Raw genomic sequence first — 22,833 nt, forward strand, 5'->3', positions numbered from 1 at the left:
TTGAATTTATATTCACATCACATGAGAATAAACTATGAAAGTAGGAGGCATTGTACAAGCGTTTCATTCGGTTAATTGATATTAAACTCAACTACAATGATGATATAAGACGGACGCTGATGACTGAAATCCAAAGCCATGATCTAGCTATAATAGTTCCTGTTGTGTTGCATGAAAAGTCTCGTGGGGTCATCGAATTGGCGAGCGCGTCACCAAATGACTATTCAATCATTGAGCCGAGGTACTTCGAAGAGCCCGAGGATATGGACACAATGTTGCGAGCAGTGAAATTTCAACTGTCATATCTCAATACGACTGCATATAAGAATAGAGGTGGTCAATTTGTTGATTTGCCAATTCCAGAATACAATAAGCTTGGACGTGGTTCAGATGACTATTGTCGATGTTACATTAGATACTTGCTCAATACATGTTATCACCCAGCCAGAACGTTTGCTTCGGATCCGGATGTTGTCGTTGATCATGAATCGAAAGTTCGCGGCATCAGAAACTCAAGAGTAGTTGACGCTTCAATGTAAGTTCTAAACATTTTTGAAGCATAATGCACAATGTACATATGAGTCAAATGTTTCAAACCATTGAAATTGCACATATTTTCAGAATGCCAAACACCGTATCGGGAAATATAAACGCTGCAACGCTGATGGTCGCAGAGAAGGGAGCGGATTTAATTAAGAAAACTCATACATTTATTTGTAATTGGTTGGAATTAATTTTTCAAGGGCATTGCTAGAAGTGTAGGAACATACACACTTCGGGGTGGTGTTAGGCAGAGAAATTTTCATGCTCGATGCCTCCCAAACGCATGCAAAACGTGTATTATATTGCGAATAAAAATAGAAAATTCCGTAGGTGCCCTTCAATCTGAAACATATTAAAAAATTACCGTTGCTTCGTTGCTCCACGTTGGTTGTTGCAACAATGTGATTTGATGGCTTAATCGGTGGTTTTTCTTCGCATTGACAACACAAAACCAAAAACCAAAAACAATCATTGTCTCAATTGACATTCGAATGAGATTTGTTGTGCGAATGTCAAGCACCATGTAGGTTGTTTGAAATAGTTTTAGGTTTCACACACACACACACACACACGCTCGCACACTGCGGTGGAACAAGTGTGGCTTGTGAGCACCTGTGCGCCAACTAATATTAGACCGAACGTCACCTTCTACTGAACGTGTCACAGATTTGTGCTACACTTTAATTCGACGTTTCGTGGGTCTTCAAAAGTCAATGGAATTAAGAAGCAAATAAGTCAGATTCATAGTGTCACGTTATGCGTTCTCATTTGAGTGCCTTTGATATTTTCCCCAATCGATATTAATACATTTGAAAATCGCGTGCGCTTATTTAACGAATTTCGTTTTTCTATTGTTCAAATTTGATCCAAGCCAAATCGCAAGAGACGGGCCGCTGTCGAGTATTAAGCGAGAATTTAGAGGCAACCCGCCACAGTAAGACTTTTAATGCAATTACCGTGTAAATGTTTCGTAAATAAAATGTCGAATAGATTTCGTAAAACGCGTTCTTCAACGAACCTGACATTTGTTCGAAGCGAATCGGATCGTTATTTTTAACCGAAAATTGCGCAAGAAATAAAGAAAAAAAGAGCGAATGTGTCTCTTTTAATTGAAACGCTAACGAAACACGTTGAATATATACGCGAGCATAGTTCGATTTGAAACGTTCACTAGATGCTAAAATGCAACGACCGCAATTCAAACCGAGTTACTAACCAATAAAATGAGATGCGAATATAGCGAATGCGGAGGCAGCTACAAGTACAACGACCACCACGATAATTAGAACAAGATTCAAATGCTTTATCGTTTTCGAATTCATTATCTTCCAATTTGGCAGCGCTTCGAATTTAGATACTTTCTCAACCATAAAATTATTTTTTTTCCTTTCTGAACGTATAGTCAAAAGCAGTAGCTATCAAAATTTCACTAGCTAAAAATCGCGCTAAACTTTTTTGAGGATGGCAGTTTTTTCTATGGATCCAAACCAATTTTGATTAAACTATAAATTTTGAAAATATCGTCAAAACAAGAACTCATTCACCCAAATATGGACGAACAATTCATTGTGCATCATCATTCAAATGAGATTGTTGAACTTTTTACATGTTCTCAAATCGTCAAGAAATTGTGGAATAAGAAGAAGAAGAAGTAGCGCCAAAATAAAACATCTGATAAAAATTGTAAAACATGTTTTGTTTTGTTTTGCCATCGCCTTTGTCGTAATGTGAAACTTTCTGCGTGTTGTGTATTTTGACTGGAGTCCGATATGACAAAGTGAATAAGCCGTTGTTTCCGTATGTACAAATCTCTTTCTCTCGTTCGCAAACCGAGCGCGAATGATTCACGTGAATTTATTTGGGTTCATTTTATTTAAATTTATTCGATTTTATTGAGAATTGCCATTTTATGTAGCAGTTACGACTAAAGCGAACGCGCAAATGAGGCACAGCTGTGTGAAAAAACCAGTTCAGGTTTTGCCGCTGTCGTCGTCGTAGTCGTTGTTGATCAGATGAAAAGATAGAGAGAGAAAGAAAAGAGAATCAATGTGTGTATACTTGGAAGCGGGTCTTATTCACGGTGTACGGTAACACTTAGTCATCTCGGCGAATATTTATCGATTCATAATAAGCGATCGAGTATTCATTTTTTTCTCGTTATCTTTGGCATCGTCATTCGATGGCTGTGCTAAATCATTTTATTTTCACTATACAATCATGGGCGTTGAAAGACTACGAGACAAGCCGATCGTTCTAACCAAACACACATTTTCTTATTGATTTGTGCCTTTCTAAGCTCCGACAACAATCGTATGATTTATATATTGTTTATGAACAAAAGCGAGCATTTTCGTTGTAAGGGCTTCGGTCGTTGAATGCGAATCGATAAAGTTCCACTTTCTTTTTTTTTCATATTAAATTTGTTGCCGCTGAAATGGGATTAAATGCGCGTGCAGTCAACATCGAACGGCTGATGTAAACAGTTTTCTATGAAAATATCTCCAGGGCACATGGCTTCTGTTCCACATGGAAATAATTATAAATCGATTTTCAAATAAATTCTTGCCAATGGCGCTGAATGTTCATTCCAATGTAATTTACACATTTTGATGTTCGATGTGTTTACGCTCGAAACTGCAATGAATAGTCAAGTAAAGTAAACAAATTTGATTTTATGAGAATCATTTCGTTTGTGTAAATTGATTCAAGGAAATTGTTGGTTGAGCAATTCAAGCTGACCATCAATCTGTCGATAATCTAGGATGTTGCGGCTCATTGATTGGAATGTAAAGTTTAAATTGAAAATTCTCTTGTAAATGATTCGATGCTGCGTTGGACTCATTCTCGTTGGATTTTCTTCAATTTCTTTGGCATTTGTTTACATCTATCGGAGATCAAGCAATCGCTTCGTACCCAATATAAAAGGACGTTCGAATTGAAAATAGAGTTTAAGATGCGGCAAATGCAATTTGCATTGCTGTGGCAATTGCTCAACATGTATTGCATAAGGAATTTTCGTTCGAAATTCTCAAATACTTGGTTCACATTCTATTTTAAATCGATTTAAATAAATATTTCATTCCCGATGCGAAATGATGATTTCAAATGAAAATCAGCTTGAGCTGCGTCGAAATTCGAAAAATTAGACTCGTGTGTTTTTTTTTTCAGAAATAGGTACAATCATAGATACAAACACGTCGACCAAATTCGCTTACTACGTTTGCTTCAACACAGACACATGCTTGTGCGTTGCTCATTTTGTGCACCGGTTTGGTTTCATCACTCGTGCTTAATGCTGCTGTGGTTACTGCTACCGCTTAGTTTGCGGCACTGAAACATGTTGGTATTAGCTATGTTGTGTGTATTGTATGCTTAATGCTTTGCCGAACGAAGCATTTGCGATACAATGATGATCGCGAAACATTTGTGTGTATGGAAGCGTGTGTTTGAACGCCGTTGATGATGGGATCGTTGTGTGATTTCTTCAAACAGTTTCAAGCTCTTGCCACGATTTCTACACTCGATTCGAATCAGTCTTCAAGTTTGCATTTGAAAGATAGCCACGAATTTTTCAACGGTTGGAGAAATTTCTTTTGATTTACTCTCAAAACGACGTTTGAACAAAAAATAAAGTCCATTTTAAACCAACAAACTTGAAGATGTAAAAAGCGACAACAATTTGCTGGAAAAAAAAAAGAGGAAAAAGAGCAATAAAATTTAAAAAATACAACGCATTTCGTTGGACGAACGAGGTACTAGCAACCGAAGTAGTCGTATTTGTATCGACAGGCGAACATAAACAACGCGATCTGCATAATCTAAATCAGATTGAGACATAAATCTCAATTTCTTTTACGAATTCGAATTTCATTAATATTTATTCCAGTTCGTTACGCCCAACAGAATTGTGCGTGCATTTCGTTCGAATTTTTGTTGTTGTTTTTTTTTTCGACTTGCCAATAATCAATTTCACTGATCCGACAGGCACTGAGAATCAATTGTTAAACCACGCGAACGCATCATAAATCATTGATTCCGATCAGAAAGTGGTGAAGCACGATTGAAGCGCGATAGTTTCACAAAAAAAAGTTTGTTTTTTTTTGACATTTTAATTTGTTTTCTATTTGCCCATTCGTTTCGTCGGCCGTGCAAAAGCATACGTGTGTGTCCGCGCACGCACGCGCACATCAAAATCAGTTCATGTGTGCAAAAAGTGTATCAAGATTAATAAGTTGAAAGAGAAAACATCCATATATGTTTGAATCGCTGACGAAGGAAATTGGAGCGTTTGCTACATGTGCATTGCGTATGTGTGACATAAATAGTGTTGGCAGCAAGAAAAAATAAGTAACATAGAAATACCCGTAATAAATGTTTCTCTTCTTTCGCTCGCAAATCGAATGGGAAAAAAGCGAGAAGTGAGCAAGCTCACGGACGGAGAAAAGAGCCCATGCAAGGAAATCGCTGAAAGTGCAGAAGATTAAGAAACACACAAGAACAACCAGCACCAACAACAACATTGAAAAAAGTGAAATTTTCACGTTTGTCTGTTATTAGCTGCCGAAACAAACAAATTACCGTCATAAAGATTGAACATCGACACAACGCTCAGTAGAAGCAGATGAAAAAGACACACTCGACAACATCAACTGAGACAATAATCATAATATCGCACCGTTACCTCTGCCATACGTATGAAAAAATCGAAAATTTGTAACTCGCAGCGTTGATTTCAGTTTCGTAATTACAATTTTTTTCTTCACTGTTCCCCATTCGATTCGGGTTGTACTTTTTCCAAAGCGAGAAAGAAAGAGAAACATAATTTTATTATTATGCGAATAAAAAAAAAACTCTGCAAAACATTACAAACTGTAACAAAAGAAATTCATCGTACGGAAGAGTGAGTGAATGAGTGACAAAAACATTATCGAATTAAAAAAAAAATTATAACAAAAGTATAGGCACACGGTGACCGAAAAAGCTACATATACCGAATCAACAGCAATAATAATTCGTCGTATACACGCAATCCACCGTTCGTTTATTAATTCACCGACTATTTTGACAAAGACGCTGAAATTACGCAAATAAAATGCTACAAGTGCAAGTAAGTTTTGTTTGGCTTTCTGTTTTTTTTTTGTGTGTTATTTCGTTTTTTTTCCTCTGTTTTGATCTTTTCTTTTGCTGCGTTTCCATTGTTAATTTTCAACATGCTTGATTTCGTGATTGCATTGTCACATCGACACAGGAACAAAAACAAGAGAAACAACCAGAAATGCGAACGATAAATTATATATTAAGTGGATTTCTTTTCACTCTGCGCATTTTCCATGGAAGTCTGGCTCTGTTGTGACGAATCATAATTAAGAATTAGGTTTTTCCCAAATGAACGTTTTCAAAACGTCAATTCGTGATTGATGACTCAAAATGCTATAATGTTTTGCATTGGCACCATTCGCGTTTGGGATGGTAATGCGCGTCTTTAGATTAACTGCCATTAAAAACGTGAGCTTTTTTTCTTCTGTTTGAGTGATTAAATGAAGTCGTCAATTTGATAGATATCGTTTTGGGACACGAAACATGGCATCGGCGGCGGCAGCGATGGGTTTTTTCTTCGGAAAAGCATCGGATGGAACGAATCAATAGAACAGACTATATGAGCAATGCACAGTTAAAAAACGGCCAAAACAAAAAGTCAATTGCAAATTTCACTAGCTCCGTTGAGCATGTGTGTATGCGCTGTGCGCACATAAATAAAAGCCTGTTGTAGAATTCAAGCCAAAAGAAATCAAACGGTATTGAAGCGAAGACTTATGTGCTTGTGCTCTGAGTATGCATCTAAATCAAGGTAACGCCGCAGCAGATCAGCATTTCTCGCTTCGCTAACTGACTCACTTTCAAAGGTATACACACAAACCGAAGTGGCCGCCGACGATCCATTTGCAAAGAAAATGCTCTGGCTTCGGTTTTTTCTGCTACAATTCATCAGATTTGATTTGATTATTGGATTTGTTAAGTTTCATTATTTGGTTTGGTTTAGCTATATGGAAAGATCGTTTTGGCTTTGAAAATGGAGCCGCACGCTTCACTTCGAGAGTAATTGCGATTCGAAGCCACTGTGCAATTGTGCATGTCGCCGCATGTCATCGTATTCAGGCGCATAAAATTGAAATGCTTTTGCATTCGATTGCCGAGCTTGGCGCTCACTTGTACATTCAACTACCATTTGAAATTCTACGCTTTTTGCGTAAGTGTGTCTAACGCTTGCCAGCGCGACATGAAAACACAATTAAATGGCAATTATCCACATTTTTTTTTCTATCTACTTCTTCTTGTTGTTGTTGCTCATCTCTCTATTCACTTGTTCGATTTTCATTGTTGTTGTGGTTGGTTAAGACACAATTGTTTTATTTTTAAACGGGATTTTGGTATGTGGATCTCGGCTATTCATCATTGTCGCCGTCGTCGTCGTCGATGTCGCGATCGAAATCGATAAAATTCCGATAAAGTGAAAAGAGTAATTCGTTTGTTTGTGACATTTGATGTTTCAAATGAATTCACGCTGTGCTGTTGCTGTTCTTCGATTGTTGGCAATTTATAAATCGATCACAGTGTTTTCAATTTTGATGAAATGACAATGATTTTCGATTTTGATTGTCTGCGACAATAGTATTGCTCAATTACGCCCAATTCCGCAATGAGTCAAGACGAAAAACTCGATGCCGAAAGAAAGCGACACACCACTCGAGAAATAACAAAGCATTCACAAATGTTCACAAGCAATTCATTTCGCATTTGCATTTCTATTAAACAACGGCGATGATAATACGTGGGTAATTACGATCGGCTCATTCAAAATCTCGCACATTTTGATTGACACTTGCGGAAATCAAGTGTGATTATTTATAATATTTGTCACAGATGTTCACTGATTGAAATTTCATTAAAAAATATACTTTCCATTGTGCCATTCATTGAAATGCCCACATTTCGAGAGTCATTTAAGCAAATGGGATTTCAAACCCTCAAACAACAACAACAATCAAAAAATTTCACCGCATTTCAAATTACTCAGCACACATTGTTTCGCCTGACTGAAACACTATTCACATGTAATTCAAATGCTTTTTTTTGGAAGTGACCATTATATTTAGGAAATTTAGTTCATTCGTCGACACATTTCAATCGGAGGAAGTAGCTCCGGTTAGTTAGCATTTATTTCCATGTCGTAATTACGATTTTATAATGAAAGAAAAAAATTACGCGAAATCTTCGAAAATGAAATGTTGCAAGCCCATTGTCTAAGATTGGTCGTTTGAACAGCACGCACTTTTCGACGAAACATTCATGCCGCCAATTTAACGGTACACACAAATTACGAATGAATCATTCATTCATTTGTATACTTCGTTTAGTGGCATTGATATTACGTATTGCATAAACGATGACTCGAACAAAATCCAAGACACTTTTTATTCGTCTCAAAATCAAAACACAAGAGTTAGGCTGCTTTATAATTTACAACTTTTGTAAAAAAGCTTGTCGTACATAACACAAATGCGTTTGAAAATTGTGTTTTTTTTTCCTCGATAGAAGAAAATAAATCTAGTTGCGGCATTAGAAAGAAGTGGAGATTTTACCGGTTCGCTGTGCCGTCGACCAACGTTCAGCCATTCAAAAACAGACACACGAAATATGAAAGTTATTGATCGATAACAACAAGTAACTAGTAAACAAGGTTGGCTAAATGGGGCAAAAATAAAGCAAACAAAACATATATACATGTAACTATCCATTTACGAAACGGTTCGAGAAGCCAATTGAACACGTAAAGTAAAAAAGACAGAAGAGAGAAAAAAAAACCGCAACGCGCACGGAAAAAAGCACACCGAAGAAATACATGGAGTGTTGTAGTAGTAAAAACAACGGCCAATCTAAATGACTAATTTCGTTCTGAACGTGTTTGAGTTTATTTCGTTGTTTCGCATGAAACGTGTGGAGAACGCGCACACCGCACAAAAGTTTCATGCAAATTTCTTCCGTTGTCTGAATCACTGTATTTCTTCGTACAACCGAATGCGCAGAGAGAGAAAAAAAAACCCGAAAATAAATATCAAGTTTAAAGTAGAATTTATTGCAACCGTGTATACGCCAATGAACGAAATCTGTTTTAAGTCATTCGAGGCGACAGCCATAATGGCACTAAAACAACTGTAAAGTTTTCAATAACGACACGGGAATATATTTTCTGTAATAAGGTTAAGTGCAAATAAGAAAGGAAAAACACCACTTCTTAGTTCTGTGCACATCATGATGTTTCTTCTTTCGTATGTGAGTGTGTATGTGTGTGTGTGAGTGGCTACCTCAGCAGAAGAGATGAAGAAATAAAAACGTAATTCTTTGATTCGCACCGTTTATTGCCGTGGCCCAACCAGGTCAATTTCGCTTGATTTGCGTCAATTTTAGGAAATTCGGAGTATTTAATATGCATCATTTTAATGAAAATTTCGTCTTGAGTGACCAAATCATGGTCTCTCGACTCGAGTCAGCAAGATGAAAACGACAACAAAAACTGTGTGTCTTTCATATTTATTATACTAATTGCAACGATGCGATGAATATGAATGGTTTTTATTTATATGTGGCCCATTTTTGAAGATTCATGCGATTTTGTTTGTTTGTTTGTCTTTTTATTTCGTTCTTAATTTTGCTTGGCATGCATTCAGTTGCCCTGAATTTCTGCGAATTTGGTGGACCCAATTGTTTCACTCATTTGTGCTCGCTTCTTCTTCTTTTCTTTTTTTTTTCGCAAAGAACATATTAATCGTATTACGAGGCAAACGAAAGTTGAATTTGAAATGACATTTGAAGTAACCAGAAATAAATATTTCCATTTCATTCGTTCACACTTCATTTTCATTCGGTTCAAATTCAGAGCCTGATGCGTAAGTTGCGCGCGCTCGCTCGCACAAAACATTACGCGGAAAAATGCTTCAACGACCTCATAAAAATTTCAGATGAAATCCAAAAATAAAACGGTGCGTCCATTGACAATGATTGTGAATGATGTGTGCTGTGTGATGCTTTTCTCTCACTTGAACACTTCTATTTCACGTTCTGAACATGTGCGGTCATCGGCATCGGATCAGATGTGTCGCACGATTCCAGAATAACTGTGTCAAAACAAACAGAAAGATAAAAAAAATAAATTCATATATATCACCTCTAAATCTTCCGGCAACGGTAGAAAAGCGATAAATATCTCAGATTGTGATATTTTCCCTTGTTTTCTTTGAATTTTCGGAAGACAACTTTCGTTTTTCTTTTTTTCAACGTTTAAATTTTACTTTCGGCTTCAACGATTCATTGTAATGGTTTTCTTCGACAAAAAAAAGTTAAACGAAAAGGAAAAAAAAGAGAACGACAAACAGCGGATCGGACACGCACCGAAATGAGCAAGCTAATCCATTGTTTGTGTGATTTCTTTTAACGCGCCTATTAATCTATTCCGTGTGTTTGTTGTTCTGTTTTGCGCGTCGTGCTCTTTATTCAGCGACAAGTTGATTAAATGTCTGGAAACTTTGCAATGCCATGCAGAAGGAAAAAAGAAGAAATAACACGGAATTTTACGAAAAAGTAAGGAAATCACATAAAATGTGATTGCTTCATGCAGTGATCTGAACCGCAAGAAGACATAGCTCGTACGCGCGTCAATAGCAACTATTTTCTCTCTCTTTCATTTTTTTTTTGGCTAGATACTTTTCTCTTTTCTCTTTGCCATTTCGACATACAGACAAAGATACACACATGATCGCAAAAAAACACCATGTATGTCTTCACTTGAGGTGAGTTTTTTCTCTCTTCATTTGACTCATGCAAAATGTCGAGTGAAATGATCGCTGTTAATTATGTAGAAATGAAAATAAATGTTCAACGAGCTGGAAGAGAGCCACATTTCATTTAGACAAATTGATCTATCTGCGAGCTGACACGACCGACCTCAAAGTGTAAATTACCATATGTTGGTTTTCGTGTAATTGATTAACACTGATTAATTACCCCAAAAAATCGACAGACGCGCATAATTTCTTCGTGTTACTTTCATTTTGCATAGCGCGAGAGTGTTCCATACAGTCGCATTTGTTACAAAACATTGACAAGTGATCATTTTGTTGTGTGTTGAAATGAGATATGGAAAACGATACCGATCGGTTGCCGTAGATCCGAAGAAAAAAACATTAGCTAATTTTCAAACAAATTGCGATATTAATGTACTGCAGTCAGGCGAGAAAAAACGGGGTTCATCCAGTTCCACTAGTGAATGCCTAATGATCGAAATTAAGTAGAAATTAAATAACTAGAATGATGTCGATCACACACACGCACACACGCCGATTGAATCTGCAAATTATTATCCGCGAGGTGAATATATTGTGGTTTGGAACTCAATACAGAAATCAAAGTGTTTCTTGATGCATAGTAGAAATCCATTGCGGCTATGGCTACGCGTAATTTTCCACTCAATGGATAACTATTTCAACGTTTTAGTTTTTTTTTTCTGCGTGTGGCTTTGTTTTTACATCGATTGTGTGGCCTGTATGCATTCAGACTGAAATAATTTCGGCCTAATATCAGCGAACGGAGAGAGAGAGAGAGAGAGGATAGCAACAACTGAAAAAATGAAATTATTAATAATACAATAATAATGACGGTGTTCCGTATTCACTCATCAACGTCACCCGGGCCGGTGTTCTTGCCATCAATTTTCAGTTTTGGATTCCTCAAATGATGGCGTGCTATTGATGTCGATCAAGTTTTCATGCTGGTTTTTTTTTAATTCTCTTCTTTATTTCGTTCGAAACGGTTCTGGTCGCGAGTTAATAACCGTCGACTGTAGTCTATTTTATAAATACAGTCCATTTGAAGTGTGTAGGTATACACCAACACGGCACAGAACCATTGATTGCTTTGTTCCAACGGCCTTGGTCTTTCAGATTGTTTTTCGACCATGTTTTTTTTACCCACAATGTAATACGAACGAATGTTTTTTATATCGCGGTTGTTGTTGTTGTTTTTTTTCATGTACATACACAACACACGCTTGTTGCGGCTTAGCCTGTTGTTTGTTCTTTTCGCATCGATTGATCTTTCGCTTGGCGAATCAGTATCGAAACTTCGCACGGGTTCAACGACATTAAAAAAAAAACGCCAACCGTAACGAGTTGCCGCGTATAAACATACAAATTATCTGTAGTAACACAGCAGACAATAGAGTCAGAACATAACGGTCTACCATAGCGCTGAACGATTGAGTGTATTTTTTTTGTGTGAGTCACAAATACAAAAATCATACGGCATTAAGTGACCCCCTTGAAATTGTACGAAATAATTGTGAAATATCCTCTTGATCTAACTGTAAAACGAAATTTCAATTTGTCAAAACGTGCTGAACACCGCGCGAGCACAATCAACGAGAAATGGAACCGCCGAAAAAAAGAAGCAATTAATAAATTAACAGGCAATCCAAATTGGGCGTTTTCCACTGCTCTGAAGCAATTCATTGCTGTATACTGATTATGCCATTTAAGTCGCGATGTCAATTAGGCCAAATAACCCCGAATATCAACATTTAAAACATCTTACCTTCGAAATACACGCGAAAGATATCCAACTAATCAGATATGATTAAATGGGCTATATTTAAATTGGAAAGGAGAATTACTACTCAATGTAAGCGATTTCGTTTCACATTGAATTTTTAATCAACGCCTCGCATCCATTTAATTTGATTGAATTGATCAATGGTCGCCGCTGTTGCCTCTGTCGGTGCTGCTGTTATTGATGCGGGCATCGAAAATCACCACAGCAAGACTTAATCAAAAGCAAATATTGAATTAAGTCCATGTCGAACTAACGTTTTAATACGGATAGATATTCATGAAAACTGAATTTTAACACCGAAGCATTGCTAATGTGTCAGATTGTCCTCTAATCACATTCAATTAGGACGTGCCATTATGCCGCTCTCTCTCTCTCTCTCTCTCTCTCTCTCTCTCTCTCTCTCTCTCTCTCTCTCTCTTCAATTCACCGAAGACAATAGAACGCATTAGAATGAGTCATGGCGGTCGGCCATACACAGGAAAAGGCAAACCAGTTTTTACCATTGAACCTATGGAAATTGGCGTGCACTTTTGTGTGATCTCATGGTGTCCGACGAGCGAAGAAAATTAAAATATTTGAACAAGTTTTCGCTGGACACCGTTTAAAAAAAAATTGTAATGAAACATAGAAAAATATCGCCATGTCGAAACTGTTGGAAAAATAAAATTCACAATGTTTCATTTCATGTACACAGCGTTACAGTTGTTCACAGAGCATTGCTACATAACTGACAAACATATATAAATAAAACAACAAAATATATATATCTATATATTCACTCCAAAAACATCGTTCCGCTTTATTGCTTGCTAGTTTTGTTTCAACGCGTTTGTTTTTTCTCTTCTCTCAACTTTTTCGACTATCGCAATTGTATGAAATCAAAAATTGTTCATTTAGTTCGGTGGGTATGCAATGCGAAAAAAGACCGAACGAATGAACGAGCAAAACACAGTCGAGAAAGAAAGAAAAAACAAATTTGGAAAAAGTTTTGAGTTCTATGTGCGTTTTTCTATTTGATGCGTATATATTTGAATAAAATTTACAACCGTTTTCAATATACAATTTACATGGCAAACATTGTTCTTCCTTTTCATAATAAAAATTTAATGGGTAAATAGATTGGCGTTTTATTTCTAGTTTGGAAACATTGGGCACAATTTATCGAAGCTGCAATTTCAGAGAGATGAGAGAAAGATAGCGAATGTCGACGTATTCAGTGCCGATGAGAGGCGAATTATAAATAAAATGTTTGTTCTAAAATTATCAGTGGGCCTGTGTGAGAGTGCTTACGCGCGGATGCATGAATTCAGCTTTGGAATATCAATGGCCAATACGCGAATGTACTGCACATTGTCTACAAGGTTCATGCATAATGGATCAGGCGTACCATTCGCTCCATCAAGCCATAAATTACGCCATGAATCGCGCGCGCGCGCGAGAGAGAGAGAGAGAGAGAAACTATCATCGTTTGTCCGATCACATATATAATGTATGAATATGAAGTGTTTCACAGGCCATTATTACCGATAGCCTTTTCCCATTCTCCGGCATGAGTTTGATTTTAAATTAAAAGTGTGCAACAGGAACAATAAAAGCGGCAAATATTGTGTTGGCTTGTTTTTCGTTGCCTTTCCTTTCCTTTGTTCGTGGATGGGATTTCGTTAACGAAATTTTATTCGATCGGCGACGATGCGGGCACAACACTCTTCTGCAATTAATTTTACAAATAAATAAATATCATTGCTATTTTTATGGAACAAAATTGAAACGATGCCGACGATCAATTCATTGAATCAATAATTTCAAATTGAAATTGAGACCCGTTGAATTGATCAAGCAAACGAATGGGGGGCTACATGTAAAATAAGCAGGCAAAACTCTCTGAAAATGACTTGTTTATGCCTTGAGAATTCTTGTCAATGGCCAATTGAGTGCGAGTGGTTTTTTTCGCTGCTGCTTCTTTTCTTCTTCTTTCGTTCACTCACTCACAAAGGAGATAAATAAAACCACTTGAAATGCTGTCAATTGGATCAGATGAGCGCAAATGAGTGTAATGTACGCCACACACGCATACCATCATCAGTCTTCGGTGTGATATGTTGAACACAAACACATGCGCACACGGTGCCTGTACCATCGATAATACATTGACCCAGATAGAAGTGTATGCGTTCTATTCTGTATCGTCCATAGAGATTTCTCTCACTCTTCGCATGTCTATGCATATATACATCGAGCGCTGTATATCTAAGCACAAAGAACCCATGCAGAATGAAAACAAAACTAAGTTTCTGCTCTTTTTTCGGTCGCTGTCTACATCTGTGGCTCTAACACGCTCATCACATACACCATACCATTTCCATGTAAATGTGTGTTTGCATAACAAGAGTTTTTTTTTCATGTAATTTTCGGTGCTTGTGGTTCAAAGTACAATGACTTAAAAGCGATTGTCTGGCTGAAGGCTTTGCTTCTTGGTCACTCTTGTACACTCCTTTTCGGTCGTTTAGTCGTTGTTCTTTTTTCTGCTGTTTGTTGCCTTTGTGCTCGCAATCAATATGTCCAGTCAGTTGCTAAGCTTTGCACACAGCCTGTAACAGATACACGCTGCTATATTAAATGGAAACACGCGAGTCAAAAAGAGCTCACTGTCACTGACCACTGATATATATATATGCAAAAATTGATTGGAAGAATGGGCGGCTGCGAAAACCTCAACACAGCAGTTCACAGGCCTCAACCGATAAAATGTCAATCGAATAAAGTATGATTCAGCGATTGCTTCCTCGTTGAATGCATCATTGAAAAGAAAATATACGACTATTCCGGATTGCGATATGATTCACAGCAAAGCCATACAAACGGCATAAAGGAAACTACGTTGTTTTCTTTATTTCTCTCTTCCATTCTCAGGCATTCCCCATTGAACTCCGAACGGAATAAGTTTTTCTGGTTAATTTATTTATGATATAATTTATTCGTATGTACACAAATTCTTCTGTTGTTATTCTCAAAATAACGTCTTTGTTGTTGGTCTTTGATGCAGTCGCTGCCAGTGCTCTGTGTGTGTATATATATAGATATCTATATGCGTGCTGTGTCTTCGACGACAGTAAGGAGAAAACAACAACATTACATTACACTCGAAAGCATGAGTGTGCTGTGCTGTGCATAGAGTAGATTCGTTCAGTCAGTTATGATTGTGTGAGTGTATGCACAAATATCTTTCTCTTTCGATTTGCCTCGGTAGCTCAGTACGTGTGCATATATGTATGTGTGTGTGTACCTCATGCTGAGCATACTGTATCCATTGCGTTCTGTCAAACACAAACGCGGCATCTCTATGTATTGGTGCCCTCACTGAGCCTACATACTCGTTTCGGTTTTTTCGGTTTTGTATACATCGAAGTCCATAAGCGATTCATTGTGCATGTAGAAATGCTTTTATCTTATTAGGGTAGCCAATTTTTTGTTCATTTCAATCGATTTTCAAAGCCAAAACAGGCTAAATACACGAATTGGTTTATTTCTCTTGTTGGCTGAACGACCGCATCGAATACACGATATAGCCCAAACGATTCATGACGACAATTCGTTCCATGTCACCCTATTGGCTCATGCTTTTGTGTACAACGTACACTTTTTCCGTTGCCGTTGTTGTAGTGCTGCTGCCGCTGCGGTTGTTGTTATTGTTGTTGTATTTTGCTATTACTTTTTCTTGCTGTCGCTCCATGCACACACAACTCTTTAAAATCGGAGTTTCAGCCAGCAGTCTTGTTCGGTTTAGTGAAGCATACAGACGTTTGATATCGCTTGTTTGTTGACCTAAACACCCAAATCAAATAGTTTACATAAAATTAAAAAAAAATAAAGGAAAATATTTTGATTTGAAGAACAAATCGTGCAGTTACTTTACAAATTTTGTGTTTAATTTCAAGTTTTTGTTTTAAGTTGCTTCGGCTAATAAGTTTTCATTGACGGTTGGTGTTATAAAAACAAACAGATTTCCATTCCGATTCACATTCAATACATCCAAATTTCGACCAGACTAAACAAATCCAAATTCTTTTATGTCAAATGAAATTCGATTTTTTTTTCTTGCTTCGGTTCAGTTGGTTTTTCGTTCGTTTTTTTTTTTCATTGATTAAATTTTTGGTGTAGTTTAGTTTACTTCGGTATATACCTGCGAACCAAGCAGCAGGATGTAACCATTGACTCAAGAGCCAAACAAAGGCGACTTGGTGAAATAATGCATTGAAAAGTGTTTGCTATTCAATAAGAAGAAGAAGATATTCGTTAATATTATTGGTTTTGATTCACTAATTCGCGATTCGAAGCAAAGTTAATTAGAAATGGTGATCTTAGCCTATTACGAGACGAAAGTAATACGGATTTTGATTTCGAAATGACTTTTTCAGTGATAAAATTCGAATCTTTCATCGTCTTTAAATCAAAGAAAATTAGAAAAAGAGAGAAGCAAAGAAATGAATGAAGAGAGAGAGAAGAAAAAGCAAGTTGAAAAAAATATGTTAAAACGAAAAGAAGAATGGTCGATGGTCGTCTTTTTGTAATGTTGTTGTTTTGGTCTGTGCTCTGGTGCTGCATGTCGATCTGTACAATTAAAATGGAGGAACTTTTCAGATTACTGCGCATACATTCACACATCGACAGATGTTAGCACAAAACAAAACCGTCCATTTAAACACACAACACATACTGCACACAAATACACACGCAAACACACACACACACACAGACGCCCAATGTACCACGGTTCAATGATGGAGTGAACGACGAGAGAATACGCAGAGAACGTTTCTCTCGTTGATATAACGAGAAGATTCAGTTCAGTCTTTTTGTTTTGTCAAAATGAACCTTATTCGACTATGTAACATAAAGGCCATATTGTGACCATGCCCTATGTACGAAAAAATCTCTGAAATTTAACCCCAAACGTCATAAAACCACAAAACCCATAAATAACAAAGGGGCCCATAAAAAAAAACGCTTGAAACAACAGTGAAAAAAAAGATAACTAAAATCAAATAAAAATGTTGATTTTTATCAGAACTGCATATTTCAGAAACAACGATAACAAACTTAAAAATACTTGTTGTTCATTCGTTGAAAGAATAAAACCGAGTCGAGCTGCGCCGGAAACGTATTCAATGCAATCGTCGAAAGGTCTCTGCATTGTGTTCGCCTTTTATCATTCCCAAGGAATCTATCACACGTAGCATATCTGAATTCCAATAACTATCACAGGCAACAATTAAGATAAATAAAAACGTGAAGAGAAAGAACGGGAGAGAAAGAGAGAGAGAGAGAGAGAGATGAAAAATAACAAAATGAAAAGAAAGGCAAACACACACGCGAATATGTGTAATGGTTCGGTCAAATACGTGTATACAAAGGAACATTCACTGACTTGAAAAGATAGATACGGGCACGCAACAAAGAATTGAACGTTCAATATGAAACTATTGGCCTTAAAAAAAAGAGAAAAAAACACACACACCACAAACAGCATAAACAGCTACACAGCAAATCGGCTGATTATGTGTATTGAGCACATTCTCGAGTCGAATTCATTGCATCGTTTCCAACTGCACCAAAACTGCACACATCCACACAAAATGTAGAATCAAATTAAATAAACAAACGAAGACGAAAATGATTCACTTCAACGATTACAATCATATTTTCAATTTATTAGTTTCAATAACGCGCTCTCAATTGTTGTGCAGTGTTCAATTGCTTACTTAAGTTCATATTATATGTATTTTCTATGTGAATACAAATATTTTCTTTAAGTACAAGTAATTTGATATTTGGCTTTGAACGGGGTTTTAATGTATCGCGATAGCGATTGCTTATTTCCAACTTTTCAATTCGGCCCAATCTAATTCGAATTCGTCCCAAAAATCGAATCGACCGAATCTCAACGAAATTCACATAATCGCCCCATCCCAAAAGAAAAAAGAAAAGCGAACCATACGAACGCCTAAATGTTTTGTAATGAATCATAATGTTATGGACTCTATTGATAATATTATCGCAAACATGCTTGTGCTCATTGTTGCATCGCAAAAACTCGCTGAAAGAATTTCCAATTTTTATTCAGTGATCAAAATTATTCAAACGGGCCAATAATAATAACAACTATGACAGCGATGAATATAGAAAAAAAATTTATAGTCGATTGTGCAATGACAATTGAAAAACATGGGCGAACAACTAGCACAAACGTTGAAATACGAATGCGCGCGCCAACCTGATGTGATGCATTCCATACTTATATTATACAAATTAAGTATTCAATCTTCTTTTTTTTATTATTTTTTATTTGTACGTACACTTTTTCTTCTTCTTCTTTCAAGTTCCACGCGCACATACAATGGAATGGCGTTCAAGAGTTAATTTATAAGTCCTAAACCGAAGCATTTGAAAACTTAGCACAAATAATAAAATAATAATGATGATGATGAAAAAATTACAGTACAAAACTCGTGCATTCGATTACGTTTTCGTTCGCCGTACACGTTCATGTTCATTTCCATTGGCGCAATTACAATTACAATGCGCCAGAAGAAGAATTGGTGCTGTTGTGCTTGATAAATCCATAAAACTAAATATTTTATTTATTATTTGCTTTATTGCACACGCAGACGTGTACGGTTTACTTGTCGATAGTATACGATACGTAATTTGATGTGTACGGTTTACGCCGAGTTGCGTTGATCTCTTTCATATTCTCTCTCTATTTATCTCATTTGGTTCAGCTGCAACATCACACACACTCGGACACACACGCTCACACAAACGCAGCTCTTTCTCTCTTCTCTGAATCGGTGTGCGATCATGTGAGCTGATGCAATGCAAATATTCTATGAAATTGACTTCATTTTCTTCAATATATGTTGATATTGTCTGTGCAGCCCATCTCGTTCCGACTCTCTTCCCATTCCCATTCATACATTCCATCGCGATGGTACAACTATACGTACATATGTTTGAATTAAAGATAATTTTCTGTACGATTCAACAGCAATTTTTGTATTACGCAGTCGGAGCGTTGGAATTCATTAAGATACATGGTGCGCGATTGAGTGAGATGGGAGCGATAGAGAGGGGCAAACAAACAACAAACAACTGTTGCTAGTGAGAAGCAGCAATTTTTATTGTTAAATTTCGAAAATCGTTTGATGTTCGCGTACAATGTTTTCTTTCTCTCTCTCTCTCTCTCTCTTTTCATTTTATGTATTCGCTGCACATAGTTCCAGTTCGTTCTTCTTCATCTTTTACTGGGCAAGATGAAAATTTTGAAACGGTTCTTTAAAATGCTTCATTTCTTTAGGTTTGCTTCTAATTACATCGAAGAAGCTAAGAATTCTTGTGTAACAACAATTAATCACATCAAAAGAGATGAAATTCCCATTCAAGCACCAGCCTAAATAGAATGAAAAGTGCCATGATTGCAAATGCTTTCACACAACAAAATATGAGGAATGTTCATTCGATTACCATAATTTGATGAGATACATACGAATCGAAATAATAACAATAACAACAAGAAAAGAATGAACGGCACGACACACAGTCCCAAAAAAATCGAAGCATACTTTTACGCTTCACACTTTTCATTGGTTATTTTGCTCAGGCGCAAATCGAATATCTAAATACACACATATAGAATATGTTTGGCTGTGGAGCATTCTAACATCCCAGCTCGTTTCGAATGAGAGAGAGAGAGAGAGAGAGAGAGAGAGAGAGCAGCAGCAGGAGCAACAACAATGAGAAGAGCTATACCGTGACCGCAATAACTTGATGACGTAATTGACGTCACCATATAGTCATTGGAGAAGTATCCTTCGTATATATACATATATATTTTGTTGCCAATGGCACTGCCTCGGTGGCCCTGCGACAAAACCAAATTTACTATGCTTACGCAATTCGAAGGATAGCAACACCACTTGCCGTCAGTATGGTCGGAAAAGCGGAAAATCGTAAAAGAAACCAAGTATTGGCTTGACGGAAAAGTAACTGAATTGTTGGCGACAAACTCAATGCTATCCAATGGCTTGACTATCAAATTGGACTTTGAAAATAAAAAAAGGATGTTATTGCCTCATTTGTGGCATTATTTGATTACAAAATTAGGAACGATAACATTGACCGACAGTATGTCCAACAAACAAAACTCAACGGCCCCACTAAAATATGTCTCCATGTGTATGATTCACGTCTCGCACGAGTATCATAATTGGGCCTTTACTATAAAAAAAAAACAGTACAATATTTAGATCAATGGGACTGCTCGCCTATCAGAACGTGTTATTTGTACATCGAGTTTTTTCTTCTTCTATTTTTGGTGTGCAATTAATGAGACACAATTTGGAAATCCAATCAAAACCATTAATAATTTGGGCAATTCCACTAGAACTGGAAATGTTTGTGACCTCAATTGATGTGTTATCTTCGAAAGAGGAAACCAATTATCTAAGCCTGACTCAAAAGTGATCAAAATAAACCGCAATACGACTTAAAACAAAGTCGTGGACAGACTCATAATCACTTTTATAATTTTATGACTCGCATAAAATGGGTTTTTCTTTCTTATTCGCTTTGTGAGAGAAAGAGAACTCATTTCACTTCTGCCATGGCATTTGAACATTGTACAGTTAATCAGCTACGTTTTGTTTCTCTACATATGTATATAAGCTGCATCATAGAGCCGCGTTCTCTTTGTATATTTACTTTCCCATTTGGATAGTACGACAGAAAATGCTATCGACTCAACGTTGTCGACAGTCTGATATACGAGAGGTTATGTAAAATGTTAGTAATTCATATTCCAACGAGCTGATATTAATATTTTCTTTTATGTGCGCTGCTTTTTTTCGGTTCACACAAAAAAAATGCATTAAGTAATTCGCAGAATCAAGAGAAGAAAATAGAATATACAATAAAGTGGAATTTCGAATGGAGCGAGTGTATATATGTGTGTGGTAAATCGGCCGAACCCCTCAAATAAATGATATTGTATAATAAATATTCGTTTGTTTCCATTTGCACGGAGCGATTTTATCATTCCGATTTCGTTTAAAATAAAAATGTTGGTTATTATAATTGTGCTTGTTTACTTTTCCAAACACAAAGTTATCGCGCGAATGCATAAATTTGCTAACATCTTATCATGCAACAAACGTCAAGAATGTTGTTTTTGCGTTTATTATGTATATATTTTTTTTGCAAATGGAATACATTGGCTAATTAAGAAAAATGACCCATTGTTTGTCGATGTGCAGTCTACGTCGGCAAACAATCTCCTTAAAATTGAATTGGAATGGATGAATGGCGGCTGGCGACTGGCGTTTCGTCTCGACTTCGACATTGATTGGAAACAACATTTGAAGAAAGTTTGCACATTACATTTTCTCTGTCTATCTCTCTTTCGCTCTGTCTCTCCTCGCTTATCAATTAACTCGGACGACGGTGCAGTCATTATACTCCGTTTTTCGTAAATTGAAAGCGACCATCACCATCGTGAACAAAAAAAACTTTGTCGAAAGCGAAATTGGAGGCTCATAAATAAACATAAATCGTCTGTTTTAATTTTGTAAATCTTCACACACGCTTACTTTTCAATGCAAAATGTTTCAACCAGACTACAATCGAAAAAAAAAAGAAAGAAATACATTTGAAAAATATCATCTTGCAAACAACAACTTTTACTACTTTTACAGATAAGTTCCAGAAGTGTACAAATTAGTCTGATCTTATGCTCAATATTTACCATTGCAACTTAAGAAGAAAAAGAATAACAGTAGAAGAAAAACCAAGTGAATTAGCCAAGTTGACGTAATCAGTGGTTTGAGAATAGTGCTTTTCATATGCAAATATCATAAATGATATGTTTTGGCGTTTAAACATATATACAAGCGATTACGAGATATTTGATGCATCCAAGTGACTTAAACAAGTAAACAGAGGAAAATAGGTTGAAACAACTTATAAATAGAGATTGAAAATAGATCAAGCGTTTTACAATCGCTTAATAAAAATAGAATTGTTCGCGGAATTCGATTTTTTGTTGTGTTTTCAACAAACGAAGCAGCTTCATTTCTTCGAATTGATACCGAAATATATAAACAGTCAATGTAAATGTTGGGAAAAATGTACGATCGTGAAGTTGTAAGTATCAAATTCGTCACATATATCAAATGTATTTTGTTTTTGTAGCCGTTTCATCTGCAAATTGGAAATTTGCCCTTGAAATTTTGTTCTTGACATAGTTTTACGGGAGGATAATAATTTAAGATGCTTTGTATTTATTTCGGTTAACATCAGCTGATTTTCAATTTTAAGTATACTTCTTTGCTTTAAAACTACAGACATCAAAGGAGAATTTCAAGAAAGAACTGACACACCCTTGTGCTGTAGCACTTCATCGAACCCAGTTATTATTTTCCACCCTCTTCTAACCAAACTCACATTACCTATTCTGTAGCTCAATAAAAACAAGTACTCCACAAAATATGTGTAATTTCTGACATAAAAAGTCGTAAGCATGTCATGCAGAAGACGAATGAACGTAAATATGTTTTGGAATGATTTGTCATGCGATTG

General features: G+C 36.5%; 1 protein-coding gene across 5 annotated transcripts in view; it reads left to right on the forward strand.

The window, feature by feature from the left end:
* The first annotated feature begins 4,013 nt into the window (after positions 1-4,013).
* LOC129580568 (dual specificity tyrosine-phosphorylation-regulated kinase 2) overlaps positions 4,014-22,833 on the forward strand; it is a 30,136-nt gene continuing 11,316 nt past the window's right edge. For 2 of the 5 annotated variants that reach the window (XM_055471116.1, XM_055471118.1), the window contains exons 1-2: positions 8,724-16,181; positions 21,951-22,398. In XM_055471116.1, the coding sequence (XP_055327091.1) occupies positions 22,369-22,398 (30 nt within the window). In that variant the 5' untranslated portion in view covers positions 8,724-16,181; positions 21,951-22,368. Of the gene's footprint in view, positions 5,651-8,723; positions 16,182-21,950; positions 22,399-22,833 lie in introns of those variants that run through there. The other 3 variants (XM_055471117.1, XM_055471119.1, XM_055471120.1) reach the window with 2 other exon arrangements.

Source organism: Sitodiplosis mosellana, unplaced genomic scaffold (genome assembly GCF_009176505.1).
Source record: "Sitodiplosis mosellana isolate CC-2019 unplaced genomic scaffold, AAFC_SMos_1.0 Smas_scaffold_1, whole genome shotgun sequence".
In the NCBI taxonomy this organism is placed as follows: Eukaryota; Metazoa; Arthropoda; class Insecta; order Diptera; family Cecidomyiidae; genus Sitodiplosis; species Sitodiplosis mosellana.